Genomic DNA, 15,396 nt, shown 5'->3' with positions numbered 1-15,396 from the left:
ATGAAGATCTAAATGTAAGACCAGAAACTATAAACTCCTAGAGGAGAACATAGGCAAAACACTCTCTGACATAAATCACAGCAAGATCCTCTATCTCCCACAATATTGGAAATAAAAGCAAAAATAAACAAATGGGACCCAATTAAACTTAAAAGCTTCTGCACAACAAAGGAAACCATAAGCAAGGTGAAAAGGCAGCCTTCAGAATGGGAGAAAATAATAGCAAATGAAACAACTGACAAATAATTAATCTCAAAAATATACAAGAAACCCCTGCAGCTCAATTCCAGGAAAATAAATGACTCAATCAAAAAGTGGGCCAAAGAACTAAACAGACATTTCTCCAACGAAGACATACAGATGGCTAATAAACACATGAAAAGATGTTCAACATCACTCATTATCAGAGAAATGCAAATCAAAACCACAATGAGGTACCATTTCAAGCCAGTCAGAACGGCTGCTATCCAAAAGTTTACAAGCAATAAATGCTGGAGAGGGTGTGGAGAAAAGGGAACCCTCTTACACTGTTGGTAAGAATGCAAACTAGTACAGCCACTATGGAAAACAGTGTGGAGATTCCTTAAAAAACTGGAAATAGAACTGCCATATGACCCAGCAATCCCATTGCTGATCATACACATTAAGGAAACCAGAATTGAAATAGACACGTGTACCCCAATACTCATCACAGCACTGTTTATAATTGCCAGGACATGGAAGCAACCTAGATGTCCATCAGCAGATGAATGGATAAGAAAACTGTGGTACATATACACAATGGAATATTACTCAGCCATTAAAAAGAATACATTTGAATCAGTTCTAATGAGGTGGATGAAACTGCAGCCTATTATACAAAGTGAATTAAGCCAGAAAGAAAAACACCAATACACTATACAGTACTTGGATGCAATCTCAAAAGCGACAGAATGATCTCTGTTCGTTTCCAAGGCAAACCATTCAATATCACAGTATTTCCAAGCCTATGCCCCAACCAGTAACACTGAAGAAGCTGAAGTTGAATGGTTCTATGAAGACCTACAAGACCTTTTAGAACACCCAAAAAAGATGTCCTTTTCATTATAGGGGACTGGAATGCAAAAGTAGGAAGTCAAGAAACACCTGGAGTAACAGGCAAATTTGGCCTTGGAATATGGAATGAAGCAGGCAAAGACTAATAGAGTTTTGCCAAGAAAATGCACACGTCATAACAAACACCCTCTTCCAACAACACAAGAGAAGACTCTACACATGGACATCACCAGATGGTCAACACCGAAATCAGACTGATTTTATTCTTTGCAGCCAAAGATGGAGAAGCTCTATACAGTCAGTGAAAACAAGACCAGGAGCTGACTGTGGCTCAGACCATGAACTCCTTATTGCCAAATTCAGACTTAAATTGAAGAAAGTAGGAAAAACCACTAGACCATTCAGGTATGACCTAAATCAAATCCCTTATGATTATACAGTGGAAGTTAGAAATAGATTTAAGGGCCTAGATCTGATAGACAGAGTGCCTGATGAACTATGGAACGAGGTTTGTGACATTGTACAGGAGACAGGGATCAATACCATCCCCATGGAAAAGAAATGCAAAAAAGCAAAATGGCTGTCTGGGGAGGCCTTACAAATAGCTGTGAAAAGAAGAGAAGTGAAAAGCAAGGAAGAAAAGGAAAGATATAAGCATCTGAATGCAGATTTCCAAAGAATAGCAAGAAGAGATAAGAAAGCCTTCTTCAGTGATCAATGCAAAGAAATAGAGGAAAACAACAGAATGGGAAAGACTAGGGATCTCTTCAAGAAAATCAGAGATACCAAAGGAACATTTCTTGCAAAGATGGGCTTGATAAAGGACAGAAATGGTATGGACCCAACAGAAGCAGAAGATATTAAGAAGAGATGGCAAGAATACACAGAAGAACTGTACAAAAAAGATCTTCATGACCCAGATAATCACGATGGTGTGATCACTGACCTAAAGCCAGACATCCTGGAATGTGAAGTCAAGTGGGCCTTAGAAAGCATCACTATGAACAAAGCTAGTGGAGGTGATGGAATTCCAGTTGAGCTATTCCAAATCCTGAAAGATGATGCTGTGAAAGTGCTGCACTCAATATGCCAGCATATTTGGAAAACTCATCAGTGGCCACAGGACTGGAAAAGGTCAGTTTTCATTCCAATCTCAAAGAAAGGCAATGCCAAAGAATGCTCAAACTACCACACAATTGCACTCATCTCACACGCTAGTAAAGTAATTGCTTAAAATTCTCCAAGCCAGGCTTCAGCAATATGCGAACCGTGAACTTCCTGATGTTCAACCTGGTTTTCGAAATCAGGAACCAGAGATCAAATTGCCAACATCCACTGGATCATGGAAAAAGCAAGAGAGTTCCAGAAAAACATCTATTTCTGCTTTATTGACTATGCCAAAGCCTTTGACTGTGTGGATCACAATCAACTGTGGAAAATTCTGAAAGAGATGGGAATACCAGACCACCTGATCTGCCTGTTGAGAAATCTGTATGCAGGCCAGGAAGCAACAGTTAGAACTGGACATGGAACAACAGACTGGTTCCAAATAGGAAAAGGAGTACGTCAAGGCTGTACATTGTCACCCTGTTTATTTAACCTATATGCAGAGTACATCATATAGGTTAAGAAACACAAGCTGGAATCAAGATTGCCTGGAGAAATATCAATAACCTCAGATGACACCACCCTTATGGCAGAAAGTGAAGAGGAACTAAAAAGCCTCTTGATGAAAGTGAAAGTGGAGAGCGAAAAAGTTGGCTTAAAGCTCAGCATTCAGAAAATGAAGATCATGGCATCTGGTCCCATCACTTCATGGAAAATAGATGGGGAAACAGTGGAAACAATGTCAGACTTTATTTTTCTGGGCTCCAAAATCACTGCAGATGGTGACTGCAGCCATGAGATTAAAAGACTCTTACTCCTTGGAAGGAAAGTTATGACCAACCTAGATAGCATATTCAAAAGCAGAGACAGTACTTTGCCAACAAAGATTCGTCTAGTCAAGGGTATGGTTTTTCCAGTGGTCATGTATGGATGTGAGAGTTGGACAGTGAAGAAGGCTGAGTGCCGAAGAATTGATGCTTTTGAATTGTGGTGTTGGAGAAGATTCTTGAGAGTCCCTTGGACTGCAAGGACTGCAGTCCATTCTGAAGGAGATCAGCCCTGGGATTTCTTTGGAAGGAATGATGCTAAAGCTGGAACTCCAGTACTTTGGCCATCTCATGTGTAGAGTTGACTCATTGGAAAAACTCAGATGCTGGGAAGGATTGGGGGCAAGAGGAGAAGGGGATGACAAAGGATGAGATGGCTGGATGGCATCACTGACTCAATGGACGTGAGTCTCAGTGAACTCCAGGAGTTGGTGTTGGACAGAGAGGCCTGGCATGCTGCGATTCATGGGGTCGCAAAGAGTCGGACACGACTGAGCGACTGATCTAATCTGCTCTGATCTGAACACATATATATGGAATTTAGAAAGATGGTAACAATAACCCTGTATACGAGACAGCAAAAGAGAGACTGATGTATAGTCTTTTGGACTCTGTGGGAGAGGGCAAGGGCGGGATTATATGGGAGAATGGCATTGAAACATGTAAATTATCATATGTGAAATGAATCGCCAGTCCAGGTTCGATGCATCATACAGGATGCTTGGGGCTGGTGCACTGGGATGACCCAGAGGAATGGGATGGGGAGGGAGGTGTTGGGGAGGGGTTCAGGATGGGGAACACATGTACATCCATGGCAGATTCATGTCAGTGTATGGAAAAACCAATACAATATTGTAAAGTAAAAAAAAATTAAATAAATAAAACAGATAAAAACATAATAAATAAATAAATTCTATATTAGCGTCTTACTGAGTCCTATAGCCTGCCACACAACCTCTTAGAGAGCTGTGAGGAACTGCTCCAAAGAGGTATATACATAATATACATGATTTTTGACTAGAGAATAAGTGCAGACAATCAAGCATACAATTAAGTAAAAGATTACCTAGTTCATTACCACAATGAACAGATAGTTCAGTTAATGATTTTAGTGCTTTTTCTCATGCATTGGAGAAGGAAATGGCAACCCACTCCAGTGTTCTTGCCTGGAGAATCCCATGGACGGAGAAGCCTGGTAGGCTGCAGTCCATGGGGTTGCACAGAGTCGGACATGACTGAAGCCACTTGGCAGCAGCAGCATGCATGGGAAGATGCGAGAATATTGGTTTATTAAAATTCTTCCTCAGATATGCATCTAACTATCTAAAGGTCTGTTTTCCAAGGCATGGAGTGCTTCATCCTGCTTTTCATCCTGAATTCCTTTTGGGGCACACCATTGGTCAGTGGGGGCTTCCTAGGTGGCTCAGGTGTAAAGAATCAAGCAGGAGGCTCAGGAGATGGAGGTTCCATCCTTGGATTGGGAAGATCCCCTGGAGGAGGAAATGGAAGCCCATTCTAGAATTCTTGCTTGGAAAATATCGTGGACAGAGCAGTCTGGTGAGCTACAGCTCATGGGATCACAAAGAGTCTGACATGACTTAGCAATTAAACATGCATGCACGCACATCAGTCAATGACTGCAGTGCTAAAAACTTGATACTTGTAGAACTGGGGGTGGAAAATGATCTTTATTTTATAGGTCTATACAACTCTTTTAGGGTGAATGACAATACAATTTGTTTGCATGTATAAATCTTCTAGTTCAGATTCTCCTCTCTAGTAGTAGAAAGATCGAAGAAGTGGTCTTTCACTAGTCCTTTTACCTTTATTGTTTCATCCTTGAACCCCTCAAATGTCCCCCCCAACACACTTACACATACCCACACAAGCGAGAAAGATGAATTTTGTCCAGGAGGAGATAGAAATAAAAATCTGAAAGTTGGCAAACCATGCATCCTCTGCTCCTTTCCATCCTGTTACTACCCCTGTGTGTGGCTCCATTCTCAAAGGCATTGCTCTCCTTGCTTTGCAAGGGAGCCAACAGGAAGATAAGGGCAGAAGCATGGGGAAAGGACAGGGAACAGAGAATCTGTCCTTGAAGGAGTTTTGTAGAGCTTTCTATGACATTTCAAGTTATATTTCTTTGGCCTGATCCTAATAACATGACTGCACATAGTCACAATGAAACTCCAGAAGTGTCATTTTAATTTTTTATAGTGTGTTCCAAGCAGACACCTTTGTATGTCATTACTGAGAACAGAGAGGAAATTAAAGACAGGGAGACAACCAGAAAGCTCCTCCCCTACCCCACCCAAAATGTGTGGGGTTTCATTCTCTGGAGCATCCTTGCATTTTCCTTTCCTTCTCCACCTACTCTACACTAGCTTTCTCTCTTCCTCTTAATTTTCTAAAAATATCTTATTTTTGTGTATCCAAACACACTTTTCCTGCTCACAGGAAAGAGGGAGAGCAATTAGAAGACTAACTGACTTTCCTATTCAAGTTACTGAGTATTGTGAAATGAAATATTTCCTGCTGTATCGATGGGCAAGAAATGTCAGTCACCAGTGATTTGGGGCTTCCAATGTGAATGAGAGCCCTCAAAAGGGAACATAATTCCTGCAACCCAGCAGATGCTACCACCCGCCTCACTTTTTGCTGAGGAGCTTGAGGGGATGCAAGAAACAGCCAGCTGCCACACCTGCCACCCTGTAGAGTGAACAAGGAGAACAAGAAATTGGGGCTGTAAGTAATCAAGAGACAGTATTTGGCCTAGATGGCCGAAGCACACATGAAAGGAGTAAATTCAGTGAGACCAGAGACTTGCATCTTCCCATACATAGAAGAATCCTAAATTCCCTAACTGGATACCTGTTTTTCCTTACTTGTTTACTTAACAATAATCTTTGATATTCAGACTACCTGCCCCCTTTGTTGCAAATTTGTATATATTCTGACTCCCTCTCCTGCCTCCTTGGAGCAGTTTTCTCAGGGCTACTGAGATACTGCCTCCTGGGCTTGGAGTCCTTAACATTACAACCAAATAAAATAACCCTCTACTAATTTTTTAGTTGACACTTTCAAGGGTTGAGGCTTCCCTGGTGGTACAGATGGTAAAGAATCTGCCCGCAACATGGAAGACCATGGTTAGACACCTGGGTAAGGAAGGTAATCTTGCCTAGAGAATTCCATGGACAGAAGAGCCTGGTTTCACTACAGTCCATTGGGTGGCAAAGAATCAGACACAACTGAGTGACTAACACTTTCACACTTTTCATTTTCATGGATTTCAATTAGGAAGATCTGAGTCATATTCTAACCCTCTGACTGTGTGTTTGCTGACTAAAATGAGATCATAGTTTTAATTGAACATAAAATTTCCTATTTGATTCTAAGCAGTGGAATAGGGTTTTGTTTGTTAGTAGGTTGATATTTAATTTCCTTCCCAAAGGAGCTAAACTTTAGTGATAGTTACAATATTATCTCATTCAAACAAATGTTTAGAACATTTAATATTGTCTGGGAAGATACCAGCCTATGACAGTAGGAGAATCAGTAATTTAAAGGCAATTTTAGCTGGAAACAGTGCCCTGGTTACCAAGGCAGCTGTTCTTGTGCTTTACAAAGCACTAGAGGTATCTTTGGAATTTCCAAAGAGTGGTACAAACCAGGCAGAGCCCACCTACCCCAGTCCATCTCTCCATTTCATCTGTATTCTATGCATTAGGTTTCTATATAAGATATGGCTTAAAGAAAGATTTTTACTGCTTTTAAATGTTTGATCTCATTGTTCCCAGCTCAAAATCCATTTTTTGTGGACATTACAGCCTTGAACATTCTTAGACTTTCAGGAGCTGGTGATGCAGGGTAGAAAGATATGGGACATATGTGAAAACTTCTGCTAATTTGTTATCATCACATATTTTTGAAAACCTTAATTAAATCATTTGGAAACATTACAGTGATGTTTGAAAAATAGATCCTCAATATGAGTGAGATTATATTAGCAAATATCTTTGTTTCCCTGGCAGTCACAATCTATGTGTATAATTGAAAATTACTTCATTGTATTTTTAGTCATTTAAATTTTGTTTTCTAACTCTTAAGTATTTTTTATTGTGTAAATATATTTGTTGCCTGCCCCCCCACCCCCCACCCCCCAAAAAAAGCCCTGAATATTTGTGTCTAGGTCAACCAACATACACTGAGGCAATGATCACCGAGTGACAAGATTTGTTGGGTTTGCACATCACTGTTGCACCACAACTTTATTGTTTGTTTCTATTAGAATCCTCCCAGTGGCCTCATGTCATCTTCAAATATTTCATGGAACAAAAAAGAGAGAAAGCATTTGTAGTCTTATTGTTATTAGAAAACTCCATCTTTTCTTTCTGGCAAATCAGCAACTTAAAAAAAACTCACACTGCTACAGAAATAGTTAAGGGTTCCACTCTAAATAAAATATTCTAAGAATTTATTTCTCTCAGCATCTGTTTCTTCATTTTCCAACTCATATTTTTTCATGGCAACAAAATACCGAATAAAAGTTTCTCCTAGAGCCTGTCTCAGACATTGATCTTCCTCTAGTGCCATGAGGGCATGTTCCAGTTTCAAAGGGATCTCAGAAGGTTTGGACTGATGAAGGTCTGTGCTGTTCTCTGGACCAGACAAAACACCATCATCGCTGTAAAGTCCATCCAAGCCTGCAGCAACAGTGGCGGCCAACACCAGGTAAGGATTTGCTGTGGCTGAGCCCAGTTTATTTTCTATTCTAGTGCCTTTCTCACCGTGACACTTAATGTTAAAAGCACAGCTGTTATCATTGTACCCCCACGTTGTCGGCACACTCTCTTTCAGGTCTTTACTCTCCTTAGAGTAGCGCTTCCTGCAGCTAACAGCAGGGGCCATCAAGCAGCTGAGGGCAGCAGAGTGCTTCAAGAGGCCTGCCAACCATTTTTTCCCAGGAATCGTGAGCTGCTCAATTCCAGAATTGCTACAGAACATGTTTTTCTTCTCATCGACATCCCAGAGACTATGAGACAAAATTCCTGAGTTACAGAATCCAGTCTCGATGAAAAAGCTGGTGATATAATTATACTTCCTTGCCACTTCTTTGACAGCCATTCTGAGGGTAAATGCATTATCAGCTGAACTGATGCCAAATTCAGGCAGAAAACAGATTTCCATCTGGCCAGGCCTGGTAGAGGAGGAAAAGCTCTCAACATTGGCCCCAGTGTGATACAAACCATCCACGAGTTCCTGGATGAACAGCTGGTCATGATTATTTAGCAGTGCTGAAGCAGGAAGAGATATGGTTTTTGAATTGATAATTTCAGGTACACCAAAAATGCAAAAATCATAGATGAAAGCAGAGAGCAGGGAGAAGCCAGCATCCTGCAGCTGGCTCAGCTGCCTTTTGGCGATGTGCCTTGGGGAGGTCAGAAGAGGCTCCCCGGTCACGGTGAATGTGTCACAGATCACCCTGGCTGTTCTCTTGGCCCACGGCAGAACTCTGAAGGTTGATAGCTCTGGCATCAGGACTATGTCACTATTAAAACACGTTGCTCTAATGTGATCCACTTCATTGTCCTTAGGATTTGGTATCAATTCAAGATAACCTCGGGGCATGTAAACACCATGAATCACTTTTTCCTAAATAAGTTAAAGGACAGAGCAATCAACTTTTGAGACTTGAAACCAAACAAAAAAGTCAGGGGATGGGAAGTGGGAGTGGGAGATCATTACTAATGAGAAAAAAAAAAAAAAGCTTCATCTGTTAGTTGAAACTAGCTTATTACAGATACATTTTAAATAGTTTAAAATAATATTCTCAAAGGTAATTTATAAACAAGTCAATAGCTTTAGGCTTTAGCCTTTGGAAACTTTATATGCTCATGCAAACAGCACTCATAAATAAAAGCTATAGCAATAAAGAAAATGTCTTTATAGCAAATGAAAAAGGTGAAATCTAAAGGAATTATTTGAAATGATCATAACCAAAAGTACTTTTTAAAATCACTTTTTATCACATGGCATAGTTGCTAATACTGCAGATAAGGCTTTATTTCAACTTATTCTATTGTAATCCTCCAAAAAGAGTCAGTAGACCATCTGCAGTCCTTCTCAGAGAGCTGACTGTGATCACACACAGGACACATGGGACAGAGGAGCCAGGGTTGCTGACTATGGCGCTTCTCTCCTCACTCACCTTTACTAATAAGCAAACTACCTCATAGGCACAGAGTTCCAAAAACCTTGCCCATGAATGTGCACCTAAGTTATAGTTTCCAGAATGTTGTAGCCTTCAAGTCAGCATAACTTGAGTATCACCAAATCTATTTCTAGTCCTAACTTTGTCATTAATTGCTTGTGTGAAGTTAGGCAGGTCATGGTACTATATACATGCCTCAGCCTCCATATCTGTGAAACAAGTGTTAGACTAAATGATTGCTAACGCATTTTCTGGTCAAATACCTGTTGGATTCAATGTATTTAGTTCTTATTTAACTTTTCTACATATCACACAACTGGGAAATAATGAAGTATGAAGTTGAATAGACACATAAAATTTTTTCTAGAAATTGTGTGGTAGGAATATCAATAAAGTTTCATGTGTTGAAATTTACATTAATGGGTAGAGAAAAAGCTGACTATAAAGTTCAGTTCCCATGATTTCAGTGAACATGGTGAGGTTAATTTTGCAAACCAATTTGGTTTTTATATTACCTCTAAATCCCAAAAAGCATGGCTACTGAGAAGCAGCTGGTACTAGAAGATGTGACTCTTCTGCATTTGGTATTGAGTCACTGCCTCCTTCACTTTCCACCATCTCTACACATTTTCAAATGCCATTTGACTTGTATGATCTGAATCTACCTTTACCAGTAATAAAGTTGATAAGTCAAGCACTATTCAATGACTGTTTAATTTTTCAACCTACTCAAAGACCTGTATATATAAATTTCATGTGTATATGTGTAGGCAGATCTAAATAATTTTTTTAAGATACATGTTTGACTTATTTGGAACTCTTTAAAAAATGTTTTGAAAAATTCCAGTTTTACTCAGTGTAAAGCAAATTAGAAAATTACAATTTAATATTGAAAGTAGTATTTAAATAATAACCTTTGGGGATGCTTAATTTTGATACTTTTGTATAATACTGACTGATGTCCCTTCCTAAGAAATGTTTTAATAACACAGTAATCAGTTATTAAAATAAACACATGACATAAACTAAAAACAAAAAAACAACTCGTCTCAAATATCTGAAAATGCAGTATTTCTTAACATCACTATTTTTGAAAACTTAATAATATTTATTAAGTCATCAAACTTTCTTTTTATATTTGCTTCTAAGTCTTCTGTCATAGTTTTCTCCTATCAAACAAGGTTTTCAGTTTGAATTGCTGTTTAGAGTACAATAAAATTAGAAAGAGTAATAAGGACCATTCTCTTGCAAATGAATTGAATGAAATGACATAACTACTTGCAAAACTCACTTGGAAAAATTGTGCAGGGATACTCTTAGACCTGGACACACCATGGAGGTCTGTTGCTTCAAATCGCACAAATTGAAGGTGATTTTTGGCCATCTCTTGTTTAATGTGCTTCATTCTAGAGGAGAGTTGAGGTGCAGTAGGAACTTGGGTGTTGTCCCTGGTGTTATCTGTAAAATAAAAAAATTATCTGAATCATTAGATCATGATGAACTGAGATGTAAAATGAGGCTAAAGAATAGGGAATTAGTCATTATGATCATTAACAGAAGCATCATGTTTCCATGTCTTTGTCTTAGAGCTGGAGATCTTACCTTTTTTAGCCTGCCTTTGCCATATTCCTGAGAACATAGTCTCTAAATAGCCTGAGAGATTATCGCTTGGGATGAGGTTCAGTCTAAGAGTATTTGCTTAAATAAACAGAAGTATTATATGGAAATACTTACTGAAACTGTCTTTGCTTACAGAAATTAAAATATATTTCCCTCACTGCTTTGGCACCATATAAGATGTATATAGATAAGTATCACTGAAAAGACTTTGAGCTTCTTTGAGTTTCACTATTTTTGAAAACTTAATGATATTTTTTAAGTCATCAAACTTTCTTTTTATATTTACTCCTAAGTCTTCTGTCATAATTTTCTCATATCAAACAAATCATAATTTCATAATTGCAATAAGAGGAAAAAAGATAGTTCTGTGAAGTGTAATTATTCAAGGCAGAACTAAAATTAACAGTATTAATTATAATTAGCTTTGCATTTCTATTGGGTAAATAAATGCTGTTTGGGAGCTGAAAGTATACATTTAGATCCTAGGGGAGCAATAATGTGTACTAGTATTCCCCAAATAAAAAGTTCCTGTTATATTAAAGGTAAAATTATTATTATTATTTTTTTTTCTGTTGGTTTGCTTTTTTATTTCCTTTTCTTTGGCAAAATGGCTTTATATCTTTATAATAGCATCTGAATCTAAGATATCTGCATCTATTTGTTAAATTCAAAACTTGTATAAATGAGAATATAAAAGTGTTTTTTGTTTGACTTATGAATAGAACGCTACATTTCTAATTAAAAAAATAGATATGCAACAAGCAACAAAGGGTTACTGTATAGCACAGGGAACTATAGTCAATATCTTGCAATAACCTAAAATGAAAAATAAGTTCAAAAATAACATATGTATATGTATAACTGAATCACACACAAAAAAGAATTCTACTTTTTGAAATTTAGTAATGTTTATCTTTTTGCCAGTTTTTCTAAATGTCCTATGGACATTTAATAACAAGGTATGAGATACAAAATTTTAAATATATTTGTGTAGGATTTTAATATAAATTAGCTAAATATAAATCTATTATATTTAAATTATTAATAACAACATTCAAGAGGCTCCTATTCTTATTTTTTCTGCACTTAACAAAATGTTCTTAGAGAAATGTTAATATGTCTCACTATGGTTATATATTTTTTTCTTTTCCCTTATATTTCTTCTGATTTTTCTTTTATGTGTCTTTGTTTCCTTGTTGTTAAGGTGTCTAATGGTTTATCATGTCTATTTTCTCTGTGAATGAAATGAAAGTCATGCAGTCATGTCCGACTCTTTTCAAACCCATGGACTGTATAGTCCATGGAATTCTCTAGACTAGAATACTGGAGTGGGTAGCCTTTCCCTTCTCCAAGGTATCTTCCCAACCCAGGGATCAAATCCAGGTCTTTGACACTGCAGGCAGATTCTTTACCTTTTATCATTAAAAATATCATCTTTGTTTCACTTAAAATAAGTAAATAAATTTTAAATAAAAATTTTTTCAAGAATGAGAGTGTAGAAGATGAAAAATATAGACTGAGTATTCAGTTTAAAAAACTTGAAAACTAAAAAATATATATTCATTTCATGACTTTTAAGACAGTCTACAAATTCTAAAACTTTAGAATTAGAAGAGACTTTGGAGATAAATCATCTAATTTAACCAATTCATTAGCTTGAATCCCAGAAAAGTACAGCCAGGTTCCCTGAATCACACTCTTTGTCCTTCACCAAAATTGAAACTGGAATCCAGACCTTTTGATTCCCAGTGGTGGCTCAATACCATAAAACAACTGAATGTATGTAAAGCATATAGAAAGCTCAGACCCACAGCATGCATCACAAATATGAGATATTGTCTGAACTTTTAGGTGAGGCAACAGATTGTAATGATTTGGCACAAATACTGAAGCTCATCTGCCTCCCTCCATACCCTGCCTTTGCCTTGGTGACTTTTCTTATCTCAGCTTTCTTATGTGCCTCAGCTTTCTTCCTGACACAATATTACCTACTTCATGAGCTAGTTATGATGATTAAACAAGTTGCTTAAGAGTTTCAGGTAGACAATAAGCACCATATCAATGCTTCTTAAATCTATCAATTTGGCACAACTACTCTAACTCAGGTAATGGTACCATGATCATGTCTGAATCTGAATATATCAATCTATCATATCACTGACATTGCTGCTGCTGCTAAGTCGCTTCAGTCGTGTCTGACTGTGCGACCCCAAAGATGGCAGCCCAACAGGCTCCTCTGTCCACAGGATTCTCTAGGCAAGAATACTGGAGTGGGCTGCCATTTCACTGACATTGAGCAGCTGTAATTTTAAAACAATGCTTGAATATCATTTTCTGAGATGTAGTTAGGCTTTTAAACCAAAAGACTGACAGTTTAAAAACACAGCTTAAGTAGATTTTAAGTATATGAAGCATGTGGAAAACAAGTTACTTGTTCTATCTATGCAAATATATTAGGAATGCTGTCTTGTCACTGATAAATTTCACTTCTCTGAGGCTCCATAGGCTTCATCAGATCAGATCAGATCAGATCAGTTGGTCAGTCCTGTCTGACTCTTTGCAATCCTATGAATCGCAGCACACCAGGCCTCCCTGTCCATCACCAACTCCCGGAGTTCACTCAGACACACATCCATCGAGTCAGTGATGCCATCCAGCCATCTCATCCTCTGGCGTCCCCTTCTCCTCCTGCCCCCAACCCCTCCCAGCATCAGAGTCTTTTCCAATGAGTCAACTCTTCGCATGAGGTGGCCAAAGTACTGGAGTTTCAGCTTTAGTATCATTCCTTCCAAAGAAATCCCAGGGCTGATCTCCTTCAGAATGGACTGGTTGGATCTCCTTGAAGTCCAAGGGACTCTCAAGAGTCTTCTCCAACACCACAGTTCAAAAGCATCAATTCTTCGGCACTCAGCTTTCTTCACAGTCCAACTCTCACATCTGTACATGACCACAGGAAAAACCATAGCCTTGACTAGACGAACCTTTGTTGGCAAAGTAATGTCTCTGCTTTTGAATATGCTATCTAGGTTGGTCATAACTTTCCTTCCAAGGAGTAAGTGTCTTTTAATTTCATGGCTGCAGTCACCATCTGCAGTGATTTTGGAGCCCAGAAAAATAAAGTCTGACACTGTTTCCACTGTTTCCCCATCTATTTCCGATGAAGTGGTGGGACCGGATGCCATGATCTTTGTTTTCTGAATGTTGAGCTTTAAGCCAACTTTTTCACTCTCCACTTTCACTTTCATCAACATAACTACCTCTATTTAACACAAACAAGCTCTAGCAGTTACATTGTTTATGCTAAATTAGCAGTTGCTGTGTTTCCAACCTATTATGAACTATTGGGTGTTGTGCCCAAAATGAATAATTCCCCTTAAAGAAAATAAAATGTATAGGCATTTTAAAATAGACATATTGGATTAGGGCCCATCCTACAGATCTTGTCATTGTTGTCCAGTCACTCAGTCATGTCCTACTCTTTGCAACCCTATGGATTGCAGCACACCAGGCTTCCCTTTCCCTTACTATCTCCCAGAGCTTGCTCAAACTCATGTCCATTGAGTTGGTGATGCGATCCAACCATCTAATCCTATGTCATCCCCTTCTCCTCCTGCCTTCAATTTTGCCCAGCATAAGGGTCTTTTATAATGAGTCAGCTCTTCACATCAGGTGGCCAAAGTATTAGAGCTTCACCTTTGGCATCAGTCCTTCCAATGAATATTCAGGATTGATTTCCTTTAGGCTTGACTGGTTTGATCTCCTTGCAGTCCAAGGAACTCTCAAGAGTCCTCCAACACCACAGTTCAGAAGTATCAGTTCTTCAGTGCTCAAACTTCTTTATGGTCCAACTCTCACATGATTGCTGGAAATACCATAGCTTTGACTAGCTGGGCCTTTGTCTGCAAAGTAATGTCTCTGCTTTTTAATATGCTGTCTCGGTTGTCATAGCTTTTCTTCCAAGGAGCAAGTGTCTTAATTTCATGGCTTCAGTCAGCATCTGCCATGATTTTGGAGACTAAGAAAATAAAGTCTGTCGCTATTTCCATTGTTTCCCCATCTATTTGCCATGAAGTGATGGGACTGGATGCATGATCTTTGTTTTTTGAATGCTGAGTTTTAAGGCAGCTTTTTCACTCTCCTTTTTCACATTCATCAAGAGGCTCCTTAGTTTCTCTTTGCTTTCTGCCATAAGGGTGGTGTCATCTGCATGTCTGAGGTTATTGTTATTTTTCTTGGCAATCTTGATTCCATCTTGTGCTTCATTCACATGACATTTCATATGATACACTTGATATAATTTAAACAAGCAGGGTGACAATATACATCCTGATGTACTCATTTCCTAACTTGGAACCTTGGGAAACAGACTTTATTCAACATTATTCAACAATAATTATGTCTCTTAACGCTCTGTCTTCAAATATAGTCACCTTCTAAGGTACTAGGGATTAAGACATCAACATATCAATTTTGAGAAGACAGAAATTAGCCTATAATAATATACTGACCAGTTTCCATTTTCTTCACCACCTGCCGTATTATTTAATACATGTTTACTGTCTTTCCCCACTTTCATGTCAGCTCCAGGAGAGCTTG

The 15,396-nt window shown here is 38.4% G+C and overlaps 1 protein-coding gene across 2 annotated transcripts in view; it reads right to left on the bottom strand.

The window, feature by feature from the left end:
- Positions 1–7,201: 7,201 nt before the first annotated feature.
- LGSN (lengsin, lens protein with glutamine synthetase domain) overlaps positions 7,202–15,396 on the bottom strand; it is a 67,421-nt gene continuing 59,226 nt past the window's right edge. Inside the window, exons 4-5 of one of the 2 annotated variants that reach the window (NM_001191136.3) lie at positions 10,472–10,638; positions 7,202–8,621 (exon numbers count right to left, since the gene is read on the bottom strand). In NM_001191136.3, coding sequence (NP_001178065.1) covers positions 7,422–8,621; positions 10,472–10,638 — 1,367 coding nt within the window. In that variant the 3' untranslated portion in view covers positions 7,202–7,421. The remainder of the gene's footprint in view (positions 8,622–10,471; positions 10,639–15,396) is intronic. The other variant, XM_059875859.1, reaches the window with a different exon arrangement.

This window comes from Bos taurus, chromosome 2 (genome assembly GCF_002263795.3).
Source record: "Bos taurus isolate L1 Dominette 01449 registration number 42190680 breed Hereford chromosome 2, ARS-UCD2.0, whole genome shotgun sequence".
Lineage (NCBI taxonomy): Eukaryota > Metazoa > Chordata > Mammalia > Artiodactyla > Bovidae > Bos > Bos taurus.
The sequence above is the reverse complement of the archived record's forward strand: the minus strand, read 5'-3'. Positions and strand labels throughout refer to the sequence as shown.